At 47.5% G+C, this 14904-nt stretch overlaps 2 protein-coding genes across 3 annotated transcripts in view; both read left to right on the top strand.

The window, feature by feature from the left end:
* LOC110395253 (zinc finger protein 616-like) overlaps window positions 1-10651 on the top strand; it is an 11083-nt gene extending 432 nt beyond the window's left edge. Inside the window, exons 2-3 of one of the 2 annotated variants that reach the window (XM_021389395.1) lie at window positions 182-781; window positions 6039-10651. In XM_021389395.1, the coding sequence (XP_021245070.1) occupies window positions 182-781; window positions 6039-8608 (3170 nt within the window). In that variant the 3' untranslated portion in view covers window positions 8609-10651. Of the gene's footprint in view, window positions 1-181; window positions 782-1447; window positions 4574-6038 lie in introns of those variants that run through there. The other variant, XM_021389396.1, reaches the window with a different exon arrangement.
* Window positions 11128-14904, top strand: part of CDC5L (cell division cycle 5 like) — a 29851-nt gene continuing 26074 nt past the window's right edge. The window contains exons 1-3 of the mRNA XM_021389397.1: window positions 11128-11285; window positions 13717-13820; window positions 14292-14453. Coding sequence (XP_021245072.1) covers window positions 11241-11285; window positions 13717-13820; window positions 14292-14453 — 311 coding nt within the window. The 5' untranslated portion in view covers window positions 11128-11240. The remainder of the gene's footprint in view (window positions 11286-13716; window positions 13821-14291; window positions 14454-14904) is intronic.

Below are 14904 nucleotides of genomic sequence, written 5' to 3' on the forward strand. Positions count from 1 at the left end.
CTGGTGCCGAGCCCTGGTGCCGAGCCCTGGTGCCGAGCCCTGGTGCCGAGCCCTGGTGCCGAGCCCTGGTGCCGAGCCCTGGTGCCGAGCCCTGGCATGTTTATCTCTCGTTTTAAGAGAATGGGTGACTTCGAGGGGGTTTGGGGAGCGGTGTTAACGCAGCGTTGTTCTCTGTCCTCAGATTCGGAGGTGTTTGAAATCCTTCTCCCGGTCACTGTGTTTGTGCTGAGCGATGAGGAGTTCCTCCAGGCCGAGGAGCAGGTGACACTGGTTGCGGAGCTGAGGGAGGGGCAGCAGGAGGCTGCTGGGAACAGCAGCGTGCCCGAAGGCGACCTGAGGCCCTCAGGTGACAGCAACGGTTTAAATATTTGGGAAGAGCACAATGTGACTGCAAATCAGAACGATAGTATGAACTGCTCTGAAGGAAAATGGATCCGTGAGAGTGCGTGTTACAACTCAAAGTTACCTATAAGCAATGGGATAAGCAAGGATGCACACGGTCACAGTGCTGGTTTGCTGACTTCGCCGTGTCCAACAGAAGTGGGAGCGATGCGTGAAGTGAGTGACAGGAAAGAATGTGGTGATAATGACGCTGTTCAGAAGATTCCTCTCCTCTCTGCTGCTGATACTGAGGGTAGAGACGAGACCACCAACACCTGTGTCCAGGTGACGTTACCAGCAGCGTGCAGGGATGAAGAACTCGCCGGTGTTCCTCCTGATGAAAGCCAAGAGAAGCAACCACAAGTACTCAAGGAGACGGGGACTGCCCTTAAAGTGGAAGGTAACTTGTTACTAAAAGTTGTGCAGGAGTGGGAGGAATTTGGTAAATCTCAAGTTTGAAATAGGTGGGAAAATGTGTAGGAGGAATGCCAAATAGTTTTTTGTAGATGAATCATTCCAACGTAGATTTAATTCATGTGCGGCAGAAAGCAAATATTTTCAGGAGTACGCACAGTGCTTTCACAGACCAATGTGGTAGATATTGAAACCAAAAGAAAGTGGTACTGCTTCATTTTCCTGCAGTTTGGGAAAGAGGGGAGAAGATGTGAAAACAAAAACTCAGGGAGGAGGTAGGTTTGTTTTCTTTTTTTCCTAGATACTGGAGAAAGCACAGGGAAGTGCCAGGAATGCTTGCACTTCTGACAAAGCACGTAGCCGAAGGGGTGTCTTGTGGGATAACTAAGCAGATTGCCACCTGAAGAATGGCACTGTAGCACAGTTCAGTGCTTTGACAGGAATTCTGGCATGAACCCGTTCCATAAACTTAAAACTAACACAGGGGAGATTTAGGTTAGATATTAGGAGGAAGCTTTTCACTCAGAGGGTGGTGATGCACTGGAACAGGTTGCCCAAGGAGGTTGTGGATGCCCCGTCCCTGGAGGCATTCAAGGCCAGGCTGGACGTGGCTCTGGGCAGCCTGGTCCGGTGGTTGGCGACCCTGCACTCAGCAGGGGGTTGAAACTTAATGATCTTTGAGGTTCTTTTCAACCCAGGCCATTCTATGATTCTGTGATAAAACAGTGTTGTTGTATAAAATTCAGAGCTTTGAGTGAAAATGCACGGTGGAAAGCAAGAGGCTCCAAGTAGAACTTCTGTTCATAAAACAAGAGTAAGTTATCTCACGTTATTGAGGGAGAAGTGTAGGAGTGACTGGAGAGAGGCATTAGTGTTGTCTACGACAACGTAATAAGGCTTCCCTTCCGTCCTCACCTCCATGTGCGGGGCATACGGGACGCACACACAGTGTGTAACACCGAAATGCCAATTTAATGCTGCGCAACAAGGCTATTTATACCCGTACACGCGACCGCCCCGGATACTCGTGACCCTAGACCCCTCCCCGGGTGCACGCAGGCACTGCCCATTTCATCCCACAACTCCCCCCTCTTTAACAGCCCCTTTAATACGTTCCTCTCTTGGTTCCCAGTTTCCCCAACTATCCCTACAAGGCCTAAGCGCGTCTTACATATATATACTAGGCAGGGGAGGTCCTGTCGCGTCACATCCCGCACGCTCGGTTACCGCCTACTACATTTTTCTCCTCCCATGCCTGGAAAAGCCTTGCCCCGTTACAGCGCGATCGCAAAACCCCCTATAGCCTATCTCCCAACTAACTTATCTACTGCTTAAGCTCTAATGTTCGCACATTATACGAGTGCGTACTTCATCATTAACTACCTAAGACTTATCACAAGCGTTCGCGTAGCCTATGGTATTCCATGCGCCGATCAAAGGCTTGCTCCATCATTCTTTGTAAGCACTGCTGCAAACATCCTATCAAGCATGGTAAGAAGAATGCAATGCAGATAAACACTAAGAGCACTATACCGACTACTTTAAGTATCTGGGTGACCCACGGCCCAAGTCCGCCAAACAGGTTCTTCAGCCAGTCGCCGAACGGATCATGTCAACCGTTATCTTCTGCACGGACTTAACCCCTGCTCACAGGGGCCACACGCTGGCCCAGGTGAAGACTGTGGGAAGTGCAAGTGCAAGGAGTGCATATATCCAAGGACCCTCCCATCGTGTCGGATCTGTGACAAACAACGTCTTTGCTCGGCCCAGAACGTGGTCACGCTGCGCGAAGGGCCTCTTCTATCACTGCTCCAACAGTGACGAGGACAACTGCGTTGACGACCCCTCTTTAGGGGCACGGAGCCGCCCTTTCAGGAGCTGATGTGCGCGCTCCACTATTGCTCGTCCTTGGGAAATATGCGGGATCCCAAACACGCGCCGGATGCCCCAAGTGCAGCACCAGGCTCAAAACGATGGCTTCTGTAGCCCGGTCCATTGTCCGTTTTTAACTCTATGGGAACCCCCATTATCGCGACTGCAAAGCGTAACGCCTTGACACAGTCACGCCCTTTTTGTAATGAGCGAATACTCAGCTATCTCTGAAAGACCAAATCACTCGTGGAGAACAAACATTCATTTCAAAAGAATGGAAACACGTACCCCATCCGGCATCGGTGGAGAATGCCGTAAAAGGCGATGAGGAATGACAGCTTCGATTCTGCAGTTTGTAGGCTGCTCCTGACAGCATCCAGCAGAAGAGAAACTGCTGGTTTGTGCCTCCTGTGAGCAGGCACTGCTGCCTGCCTGCTGGCCAGACTTTTCTGCTGGCTGCTGTAGGACTGGAGGGATCCTGATGCCTATTTGCTAAAATTTGGATGTCGGGCTTTATGACAGCTCTCGCCCCGGCAAGGGCTAAGAGGTCACGTCCCAGCAATGAGAACGGGATGTCCAGGACATAAGGCTGAATCGGTCCTGTCGTCCGCTCCTGCCCTCTGTCCTCCCACGAAAAGAGGACAGGATAGTGACTGCGAAGAGGAGGGCCACACAGCCGTTGAAATAGTGGTGACATCTGCTCCGGAGTCGATTAGAAAGGAAATGGTTTTCTGGTTCGGATTTGGCTGTGTCAGGCCTTGAATCAAGATTTGTGCTTGAAGTATGGGTCTGTTCCCTAAGTCAAAGCTAACTTGAGCCAATGGTACATCAGCCTGGCTGGCAGACTGGCAGACTGTCCCCACTAGGCGGAACGTAGCTGGTTCCTTCCCCAGTGCACAGTATTGGACGGGTACCTCAAGACCCTGCTCCAGGGCCCTGGAGCCAGCAACCCAAACTGCCGCTGGCGACTTTATTCGTGTTCCTGGTCTGGTCCGGGCCACGGTGCGGCCCACGCCTGTGGATTTTGTTTGACAGTTGGGGGGACCCATTGCTGTTGTCGAGGGGTCGGTCCCCTGTCCCCCCCAACCTTTCCGTTTCCCGACGGCCCCTTTGTAGCTGACGCTCCAGTCTTCTTTTGTGTGCAGTCTTTTGCCCTATGCCCTTCTCCCCCACACACCCAACACCGAGTGGTACTTCCCCCTCCTGTTTGTCCCCGGCCCTGCGAGCAATTGCGAGCAAGATGCCTTCCCTTACCGCAACGGAAGCAGACGTCTGGTGTGGTTTGGACTGCCATCGCTTGCAAAGCTGCTGTTATCCCAGCAACCTGCTCAGACAAAACTGCAGCCAGTGGCTGCACCTCTTGTGCTCGACCGAAAGCGCAGCGCTATGAGTTCCCGTGCTGTGGCTGTGGCAGGAAGGGCTGCAAGAGCAGCCTTGTACTCTGGAGCTGCGCTCGAACGTAAACATTCTCGCAGCACTATTTCCTGTGTTTCTGGGGGCAGGTTGCTACTCGAGATAGCTGTCTGTACTCGGTCTGCAAAGGAGCCGAAATGCTCCCCAGGTTTTTGTCTAATATGGAGATAACTTGGCGACCCACTAGTAAGCGTATGCATCCGCTCAAGCGCTCGCCTGCCCAAGTCTGCCGCTGTGACAAGAACAGTCGCTGGCAAAATCAGTTGTTCCTGAGGGGTACTCCGATTACCCTTTCCTGCGATGGATGTTGTGTAGAGGATGAGCTGGGTTTGCCTGTGCATGAGCTCGCAAGCTGTCTACCTCCTCCTGAATGTACGCCTCGAAAATTGGTACCTGCGCCAGGGTGAGGCACGCCCGTGCACACTGTCGCCAATCGAAAATCAGCGGGCCACTAAGACTAATAGCGTCCAACAGGACCTGCGCCTGCGATCCGGTAAGACCTCCCTCTTGGACCGCTTTTCTCAACTGCATTAGCATTTTGTAATCTACCGGTTGCCATGGGGGACCGTGCGGTCTGCCAACAAAAACAGGATAGCAAGAGCGTGGCATAGGCTCAAGCTCGCATCCGGAGAGCATGCACTCCTGAGCATGAATAACCCAGCGCTCACCAGCCCTGCGAACTTGGTCCCGTGCCTGCCCCCGCCGTCTCCTTTCTCCCTCAGATGGCAGGTCTATGCAAAGGCGACCCTCCTCCTCCCCTGAGGAACTGGTCTTGTCATCCGCCCCACGCCTTTGGGGCCCCTCTACCCTATCTTTGGAGCTAGTAACCCTCCTCGAGGTCGAGGGGAGAGGCTGCTCCACAGGGCTAGAACCCGGCATCCTTCCCTCACCTACGCCCGGCACAGCTGCACCACAGGGAGCTGCACCGTAGGGCGGAGGTGCCACTGTAAAAGCGGGCGTCCCTGCCTGGACCGGCCAGGGGGCTGAAGGTCGGGTTCATAGACCAAAACTGCCCATCGTCTGAGGTCTGCACCCCTGGGGTCGCCTGCCCTTGTCTTGGAGCCCCTAAAGGGGCTAAAAGCGGAGCTTCCATCCCCGTCTCTTCCCCTAACTTGCCAGTCTTGTTTTCCTCTCCCTCCGACCGTTCCTTTCCCTGCTCTCCATCGGTTTTGGCTGTCTCAGTGTCATCAGGCGTCCTCAATAACACTTGACGTGTCGTGGCATCGAGATGCCGCTCGTCTTTCACTTTCTGTATCACGCTTCTCACCGTCCCCAGCACAAGGATAAGTCCCAGTGCCTCCTTATTTCCTGCACTTGCCCCTTCCCATAGCTCCTGACCCGCCTTCTCTAAAACCACTTTCTGTAGACAGTCTGTCGGGGACTCCGCACACTGCTTGCACAGCATCCACTGAAGGAGTGCGAGGCACTCCTTCTTATGTAGTGTTATCCCTACTTCCTTGGCCAAGGATTTCCGCCTACTCACCACCTCCTGCACGCCGAGCCCCATCACGGCTCCGGCTTCTCTGCGCCTTGCTCGTGCCCAGCGCCTTGCTCGCGCCCAAAATCACGTCGGGGTCACCAGATGTTGTCTACGACAACGTAATAAGGCTTCCCTTCCGTCCGCACCTCCACGTGCGGGGCATACGGGACGCACACACAGTGTGTAACACCAAAATGCCAATTTAATGCTGCGCAACAAGGCTATTTATACCCGTACACACGACCGCCCCAGATACTCGTGACCCTAGACCCCTCCCCGGGTGCACGCAGGCACTGCCCATTTCATCCCACACATTAGGAAAGAAGTAGAGATTGGAAAATATTTTCTTAAGGGAATAAAAACCAAGGAAGTGCATGTTAGGCTATTCTATACTATTACTACCAATTATGAGCTTTGGCTGTTCTAGGAAATGTCATGCAATTTTAAAAAATCTTTTTTTCTTCTTTTATCCCCATAGATGCTGATTCTTTGAAGAATGGAAGTAATGAAGCTAACAGCAAAACAAAGAAAGGAAGCAAATCTGAAGCTGAAACTCCGGGTTCTGTTTTGGAATGTGGTTCGAAAGAAGAAGCAGAACTGGATTCTGATCAGTTTATTCACAGATCTTCTACTTCAGGAGAATTGCAAAAAGATGGAGGGAAACTGGAGACAAAGGCTTCTATTTCTGCAGTTTCAACTCCTACTGAAGAGCATACTTATAAGTCATTAACACCGATTTCTAAGAAAAGATGTCGACAGCAACATGTCACTTCTCATGAAAGCCCAAATGAAATTCAAGGCCAGCAAGAAGATTTAGCATGGCTAAGTAGTAATGTGAACATCAAACCTTTTTCTAAAGCATCTTGTTCTACAAATAAGCATGAAAAAATGAATTTTAAATGCAAATTTTGTAGTTCTGCGTATAAAAGCTCTGCACTTCTGAAGAGACACGTTTATTTGGCTCATAAAAATAAAAAAATACATAAATGCAGCTTTTGTAAAAAAACCTTCTTCTTTTCTGTCAACCTGAAGAGCCACATTAAGCTTCACAAGATGACTAGGTTGCAGAAGGAAAGAAAAAATAGAGTGAATGCTAGAAGAGTTAGACAAAGAACCGAAGAAAGAAAAACGGAAAGAAAGAAAAAAGAAAGCAAATATGAGAAATACTTCATCAAAATCGAAAGGGATTTTACATCTCTGGGTGTTCCAGTTATTTTTTCCTGCCAACTTTGTTTTTTTGATTCATCAAATCCTAGGATTTTTATTCATCACATGAAGGCACATAAAGAGAGACCACCTTACCAGTGTCCTCAGTGTGATTACTCCAGCCCGACCTTATCTTACATGTTAAATCACTTGTACTGGCACGCTGGGTATAAGCTCTACAAGTGCAGGTTCTGCACCTTTTTTTCACTGTATTTTGCCAGCATGGTTAGGCATAGCTACATGCACACAGGGCCTAAACCATATTCCTGTGAGTTCTGCCAATCAGCGTTTACAAGCATCAGCGGGTTAAAGAGGCACAGAAGATTACATGCGAGTGAAGAAACATACAAACTTGACTTTGGAAATGGAAGAAAGAGAACTGAAAGACCTTCAAAGAGTTACACGTGTGATGAATGTAACGTCATGTTTTACAATAGGGGTCATCTCAGTTTTCATAAGAGATGTCACGAACAGCATAAGGTGAGTGCTAATGGTTATACGAATCACAGCAATGAATATCTTAAAAGCAAAGAGTGCAAAATTGACAGTGATTGCAAGGGCTGTGTTCCTGTACCTCTTTCTAATGAAGCTGATAGTCTCACTAGGGGAGCGTGTAAAACTCTAGCTTCAGAAGTAGACTTTGTGCAGGCGGGTGATGTGCAGGACAGTAAGAAAATGTACCCTGGAAGGAGGTGTACCAAAAACAGCCATGTGAGGAACATTGCACCTGTTTTTGGGAGTAGATCGGAAGTTCTGGATTCATACAAAGTGAACACTGTAGTTTACAAAGAAGACCCCCTCTTCAGCCCTGAAACCTCTCATTCACAAATTCTAGATGGTAAAAAGAATGCTGCATCTTGTAAGTCCAAGGATATGTGGCCTTCCAGTTTGTCTGTGTTCAAACTGTACAAGTGTAAACACTGTGATTATGCTACTGCTGTTCATAGCAACTTTAAGCTGCACCTAAAAGCACATACCGATAAAGGACCGTTTGTGTGTCAAGAATGCAATAAGACTTTTAAAACTGCAAACCGTTTGCAGAAACACAGGCTTCTTCATGTAAAGGACGAATATGAATTCAGCCATTACTTCTATGCACATAGCCATCTAGGGAATCTTGGACTGCATCGTGAAATGCAGGTAGGCGTGTGTCCAGAAAGAGGTTTTGGTTCCTCAGGGGGTTTCAATGGTGCCTGTTCCGTGCTTGCTTCAGAAGCGTATGGAGAGCAGACAGATACCAAGAGGGATAAAAATGATTTGCTAGCACAGAGTCAGCCGCAGTTCTATCAGTGTGCCGAGTGTGAGTACTCTACTTACATTTTAAGCAACCTTAAACTGCACGTAAGAACTCACACAGGTGAGAAACCTTACAGCTGCAGTGTTTGCCAGAAGACGTTTCGTACGTCCAGCCACTTGAAACGGCACCAAGTCCTGCACTGTAACACGGAGCATCTCAAGTGTAGGAAGTGTGACTATTCGACAAACAAATGGCTGTCCTTAAAGCAGCATCTGGCTTCACATGCAGTTAACGAAAGCTCGTCTGCTGGCTCTCTCTATGAACAAAAGCCACTAACTGTCAAAACGTACACGTGTGAAGAGTGTGGCTATACCACAGTTCACCATGGAAACTTCAAGCAGCACCTAAGAATTCACACAGGGGAGAAGCCGTTCAAGTGCGGGCAGTGTGGTGTTGCTTTCCGCACATCTAGCCACCTGAAGCGCCACTTGCTGACTCACGTAAAGTTTCACTGCAAAAGGTGTGATTTTTCTACAGTAGATAAATACGCTTTCCAAAAGCATGTAAAAACGCATAAAAAAAAGGCACAAGCGCAGCAAGTGTAATGTCATGTTGCCCACTAAAAAGCTTCTAGAAAATCCTAAGTAGCAATATCATTTTAGAACGTAAGCTTGGGATTTGCAAGCTGATGCTCAGTGCTTGAGGGCTTTCGATGTCCCAGATCTGTTTATTTCTATACATTTCCCTGCTGTACCTAGAAAAGTGGCTGTTAGTGGACGAAGGCAGTGTTCTGGTCAAGAGTGAGATTCAGAATTCTGCTTTGCTCCAGGTTCTGCTGGGAACTTGTTTCTAGGGAAGGCTGCGCTCAAGGTGTTGGAGGCGCCTCTTCATGCCTGTATAACTTTTCTATTCTGAAAGGTCAGACTTCTGAATTGGCCTTTGTTCATCAGTGTAAACAGTTTTATGCCACTTACCTTCACATTTAAAAACAAGTCTAACTGCAGGAATGTTTAGAGGGAGGGATGAAAGCGCACGCTATATTGTACAGTAATCATTTTTTTCAGTTAAGAATTGTTAGTATGATTTGGAGGCTTACTCCCATCTGCTCTAAATTGTGTTCCTTGCTACCAGGGCCTCCTGTAATACGTAACGAGAGAACAAGTCGGTATCTCACAAGATAATGATGTCATCACTGGTTAAGTGTTCTACGAAAGTATTTTCTGTATACGTGTAAATGTAAAATGCTTATTAAGTAGTTCATTATGTCTGTAGTTGCTCCTGATAATTCTTTGAGTAGTCTCACAGGAATAGTAGCGTTGCCCTTAATGAAGTATTTTATGATACTGAAAATGCTTAAGTTAATCTTCACGAACTTTGTGGAGATGTCTAATGTTACTCTAGTATGAAATGCCTTGTCTTTTCTCAGGCCGATAGCTACTGCACTCTTTATTTCTTAAAATACATTTTATCATTCTGTTTGAAGAACCTTTCTGCTGATTTTACTACTTGCTGACGATTTAGATTGAAAACATTACCACTGTCATAGAATCCTTAAGGTTGGATATGACCTCTAAGGTTGTCTAGTCCAGCCCTTGAACTGTAAAACTTCCATTATTAAAAAGCTTTGCTGTGCATCTAGAATACATGTAAGGACCACTTGCACCAAACTGCAGTTCTATCGCTTGGTAAAGATTGAGGTGGATGGATGTTACTTCAAATTTGTATTGAAGTTGAGACAAATATTTGCACATTTTACAGCTATGTCATGCTTAAAACTCTGGACAGCAGTGAGCGTATGTTCAGTGGTATTTCTAAAAGCAGCATTACCCTCTTGTGCAAGGAAAGAAAACGGCAAAGAAGTGGTGGTAATTTTTCCTAATGTTACAGTTCAGCCCATGAAACAGCAGAATAAGCCTGTAGCTTTATTTAGAGAACTTAAACATGAAATTGCCATTGCTTTTTGTATTGCTCTCAAACTTAAGATTTTCTTCGTAAGTACAGACAATATTTTGCAGTGGCTTTTTGGTAATGCAGAAACACAATTTTCCAAAGGTGGATGGAAGCTCATGGATTGATGTTCTGACTGTAAGCTGGGAGGGCACTACTTGGAAATGAGAGAACGATGAAGATCTTGGAATGACTGAGCCAACCAGCTGACACAGTTGTGAGAAACAATATCCTACTAGGGATAAATGGAGGTGTTCCTGGGAAACAGGAACCCTGTCATGCAGACATGGAGGGTTTTTTTTACCTTGGTTCTGCTCAGGTGAAGAAAACTTCATAAGAACAGGTGGTAAGAAGAAACAGGAACATTAATAATTGGAAGCCCACATAACGTGTAAGGCGGGAAAGCTAAATCTGGTGGAAAGTAACATTTTAAAAGTACGTTGAACATACAGGAAGGATCCAAATTTTTTAAAGAGTTTAAAAAGAGCAGAAGTTTCATTTAGTTGCAAATAGGGATGAGAAGATATTTTCAGGGGGAACTTGAGATTGTTATTAGCAGCAACCACCTCCAATAACGATGTTTCACAAAGTAAAGTTTGTTATGACTCTTGGTATGGAAATGATTCTGTATCTTCCACATCAGAGATATTTGAATGTGAAGGTGTGATCATTTTAAAATAAAAACATAGTCTGGTTTGGTTTTTGTGTGTGCGTGTTTGTTTGGGGGCGGAAATAGCTGAAATGGTTGGATTCTCATTCTTGCAGAGTTTTAACAGAAAGCAGAGCCTGTCCTAAGTCATACTATCAATTTTCTATTTGACTCAAAGCGTTTATTATTTTGCTGCAAACGCAACTGCGCAATGCAATGGGAAATCATTCACTGGAGCAAACAGGAGTTGGATCTGGATACTGCCCAAGCACGGGCTGTGATCTCCAGGAAACTAGAGCGCCAGAATGGCAGGTTTGTGCCCAAGGAGCCAGCACTTAGCACCGGAGACCTCGTAAATAGTTGACAGGATGCTGTTACCATCCGCCCGCGCCCAACTCATCCCGCCCCTCGGGCACCTCTCCTCAGGAGGCCGCTGCGCCTGCGCAGAGCGGCCAACCTGTTCCCTCGCGCCGTGCGCGTGCGCACGCAACGCTGTCCCTCCCCCGCGTGCCCTCACGGCTCTGCGCCTGCGCGCGGTGCTAGCGGCGCATGCGCGGGGGGTGGGCCGGCCCCGCCGTAGCGAGCGGCGTTCCGTTCGCCGCTTTTTCTCCGCAGGAACTCGAGCCCCTTCAGCCGCCAAGATGCCGCGGATTATGATTAAAGGCGGTGTGTGGCGGAACACCGAGGTAGGACTCGGTTCGCTTTAATTCCTCCCCCCCCCCCCCCCCCCCCCCCCCCCCCCTCTCCGCGGGGGGGGGGCCCGGGGGGGGGGGGGAGTGGGGGGGGGGGGAGGTGGCTGCCCGGCAGCAGTGCGCAAGCGTGGGCGGAGGGGTGGCGGTGCGCATGCGCAAGAGGCCTCGGCAGCTCGGGGTCGTGCGTGCTCCCCTCGGGCGCAGCCTCCTACTAACCTGCGCCTGAGCTCCCTGCCGTCCCATGGGCCCTGTCGCTGTCACAGAGAGCAGAGCCCAGCGCTGCCCCTCCGCTCCCTGTGAGGAGCTGCAGCCTCCATGAGGCCTCCCCTCAGCTTCCTCTGCTCTTGGCCTAACAGACCCATGGGCCTCGGCTGCTCCTCACGTATCTTGTCTTCCCCTTCTCCGCAGCCCTACTTTGGGCACTGAAGCCATGCACGGTCCCCTTTTCCATGGAGAAACCACACTCGCAGCAGTTGAGGGACATTTATGGGCCATATTGCCCTCGGAGATGTCCTTTTCCGAGTCTGGAGCGTGCCTAATAGTGGATAGGTGGAGTCCTTGCTCCATAGGGGAGGGTTGGAGGGAGTGGGAATGTGACCTGAAAACCCTTACTAATGTGGAAATGAAGGCTTAGGGGAGACCTCACTGCTCTCTGCAACTACACAGCCTCCTTTCAGGTAGCAAAGTGGGGCCTGGCCTCTTCTCCCATCTGACAATGAGAGGATGAGGGGTCTTAAGTAGCACCAGGGGAGGTTCAGATTTGAGATTAGGAAAAAATAATTCTTTGAAAGAGTGGTGAGGCATTGCAGTGGGCTGCCTGGGAGGCTGTGGGGTCACTCTCCTTGGGTGTTTTAAAGAGACATTTAGAAATGGCTCTGAGGGACGTTGTTAGTGGGCATGGTGGGGGTGGGTGGGCTGTTGGTGATCTTAGAGATCTTTTCCAATTTTAGTGATTCTGTGATTCCTTAAAATAGTGAAGATGGCTGTGAGCTCGCCATCTGCAGCCCGAAGTGTTTTATACATAGGAATCTACATCTTTCAGAAAAAAAAAAAAGACAAAACAACTCCGTTGCTCTCATTTTTGCCATCACATGCTTGCAGAACTGCAGATGGTTGTGAGAAGGAAAAGTACAAGATTTCAAGGATGTGAAAATTTGTTACTAGATGTTCAGAGCAAAGGGAGGTACCTGACACTGTGAAATCCAGAATTCTGCAGCAGTGCACTGCAAACATCAAACATGTACATGGTTCCAGAGAGCAATGAGAACAATGAATGGAAGATAAATACACTATGTACTTTATGTGCTTTTAAGCAGTTGAGGTATATAGCAGCTCATTGATTGTTTCCAAATTGGAAGTCAGCAGAGGATGCTTACTCTCTTCTTATGGTCATCAAGAGTTGTTAAAAGAAACAGCAGTAGGACAAATAGATCTTTGTTTCACTCCAGAGACGAAATAGCTTTTTTAGTGGTATTTAATTAACGTTGTGGTTATATGGACAGCATTAAAGCTGCTCAGAGTGGAACAGGATGGCGTCAGGTCCTTAGGACTGATGATTTGCAGAAAAACCCACCGCTATTGTAATCAGTACGGCTATTGCATTGCCATATAACACAAAGGAAAATTCAGAAAGCAAGGAATTGGATTTGGAGATGTTTGATAATACTGTTCTTTAAATAGAAATAATATGAATTGTTTCCTGTAAGAGCTCAAGCTGGAGCTCATCACTGGCTGGATTTAAAGCTGCTGTGTGCTCTTGTGCTCTGAGAGCTGTTTGTGCTAGACAGAGAATCTGTCCCTGGTGACTGGCATCTGCACCGTGCAGCTGAACAGATGCTGAACACGACTACAAGTGCTTATTAGGACTCAGAAGAGGAACATCTGTGACGTAGAAGGCTGCACAAATAGCTTTGGTGCATTTAAAGTATCCCTTTCTGACCCGTGAGGTGATCAGAAATAGTGAATCCGCCCACCTGAGGGAAAGGGAGAGAGTATTATTTCAAATACGGTATTATTTCAAAGAAGGCACCCAGAGGCATCTATTTGTATTTCTTTTTTTTCAAAATGTTATCATCACAGAACAGCCAAACACCTCTCTACCCCTTCATCTCTGTTATTCAAGGAACATGTACAGAGCCTTTAAAAACTGTGCATAAGAGAGCACTGAAACTGATCATTCTGGAAGTTCTGTAAGGTCTGTGAAGTAGGCCACAATAATCATCCCTTGTCTTTTTATTGATTTTGGTGGCCTTTGGAATGCAAATCCTCATTTATCTAGAAAGCAAAATGTAAAACAAGGAGTGATGCTATGCTGTTTCATTTGGGCCAGCCCATTAGATGGAACCCGTGCTGATTTCTTGAGCTCAAACTTGCCATTTTGCGAGCTGTGGTGCTTCATAACATTCTACATTATTTTTCTTCTAAGGATGAAATTCTGAAAGCAGCTGTGATGAAATATGGCAAAAACCAGTGGTCTCGTATTGCTTCTTTGTTGCATCGGAAATCAGCCAAGCAGTGCAAAGCCAGATGGTGAGTGAGAAATGCCATGACTGAGATTCATAATTAGTGGCAATTTAGAAGTAACTGCAGATGAATTTATGTCTGCAGAGAACCAATAGTTTTGAGATTGCTTGATTTCTGTTATTGTGAATGTTACAAATTCCTATTGATTGAAAGTAATGTGAACCAAAGTAGCCAGATGTTCACTTTGGCAGTGACTGCAGTGTCAGCAAATGCAGGATCAGTTGAAAGAAATATGTCCTTGATTTTTTTCCACATTTATATGTTTTTAATCAAAACAAGTATTTGCAGTGAATGATGCTGACCTCTCTTTTGGATAATTTTCTAATTGTTCATAATGAGAGTTTCGGTAGATGTGCATGGCAAGGTTTTGAAATCTCGTTGTGATGAGTTGAGGAAACACTGCAGTGAATTAGTTCAAGACAAATCGAGAGAGAACTCGGAACTGTCCCTCTTAATGTTTTTTTCACTTTTCAACAGGTATGAATGGTTAGATCCAAGCATCAAAAAGACAGAGTGGTCACGAGAAGAAGAAGAGAAGCTGTTGCACCTGGCCAAGCTAATGCCAACCCAGTGGAGAACCATTGCCCCTATTATTGGAAGAACGGCTGCGCAGTGTTTGGAGCACTATGAGTTTCTGCTGTGAGTTACTGCTTTGCTAGAAATGCACAGCAGGAAAATCTGCACCATTTGTTGTATTGATACGTCATCCTCTTCTCCCATTATGCTGAAGAATGGTGGTTTCGAGTAGACTGAGTGCTTTGGTTAGCAAGTCCTTAAGGACTGTTTCTTTACTGTTGGTGTGCTTAACTTCATAGAATCATAGAATGGCCTGGGTTGAAAAGGACCTCAAAGATCATCGAGTTTTGACCCCCTGCTGAGTGCAGGGTCGCCAACCACCAGACCAGGCTGCCCAGAGCCACGTCCAGCCTGGCCTTGAATACCTCCAGGGACGGGGCATCCACAGCCTCCTTGGGCAACCTGTTCACCACCCTCTGAGTGAAAAACTTCCTCCTAATATCTAACCTAAACCTCCCCTGTCTCAGTTTAAAACCATTCCCCCTTGTCCTGTCACTATCCACCCTCGTAAACA

Source organism: Numida meleagris, chromosome 3 (genome assembly GCF_002078875.1).
Source record: "Numida meleagris isolate 19003 breed g44 Domestic line chromosome 3, NumMel1.0, whole genome shotgun sequence".
In the NCBI taxonomy this organism is placed as follows: Eukaryota; Metazoa; Chordata; class Aves; order Galliformes; family Numididae; genus Numida; species Numida meleagris.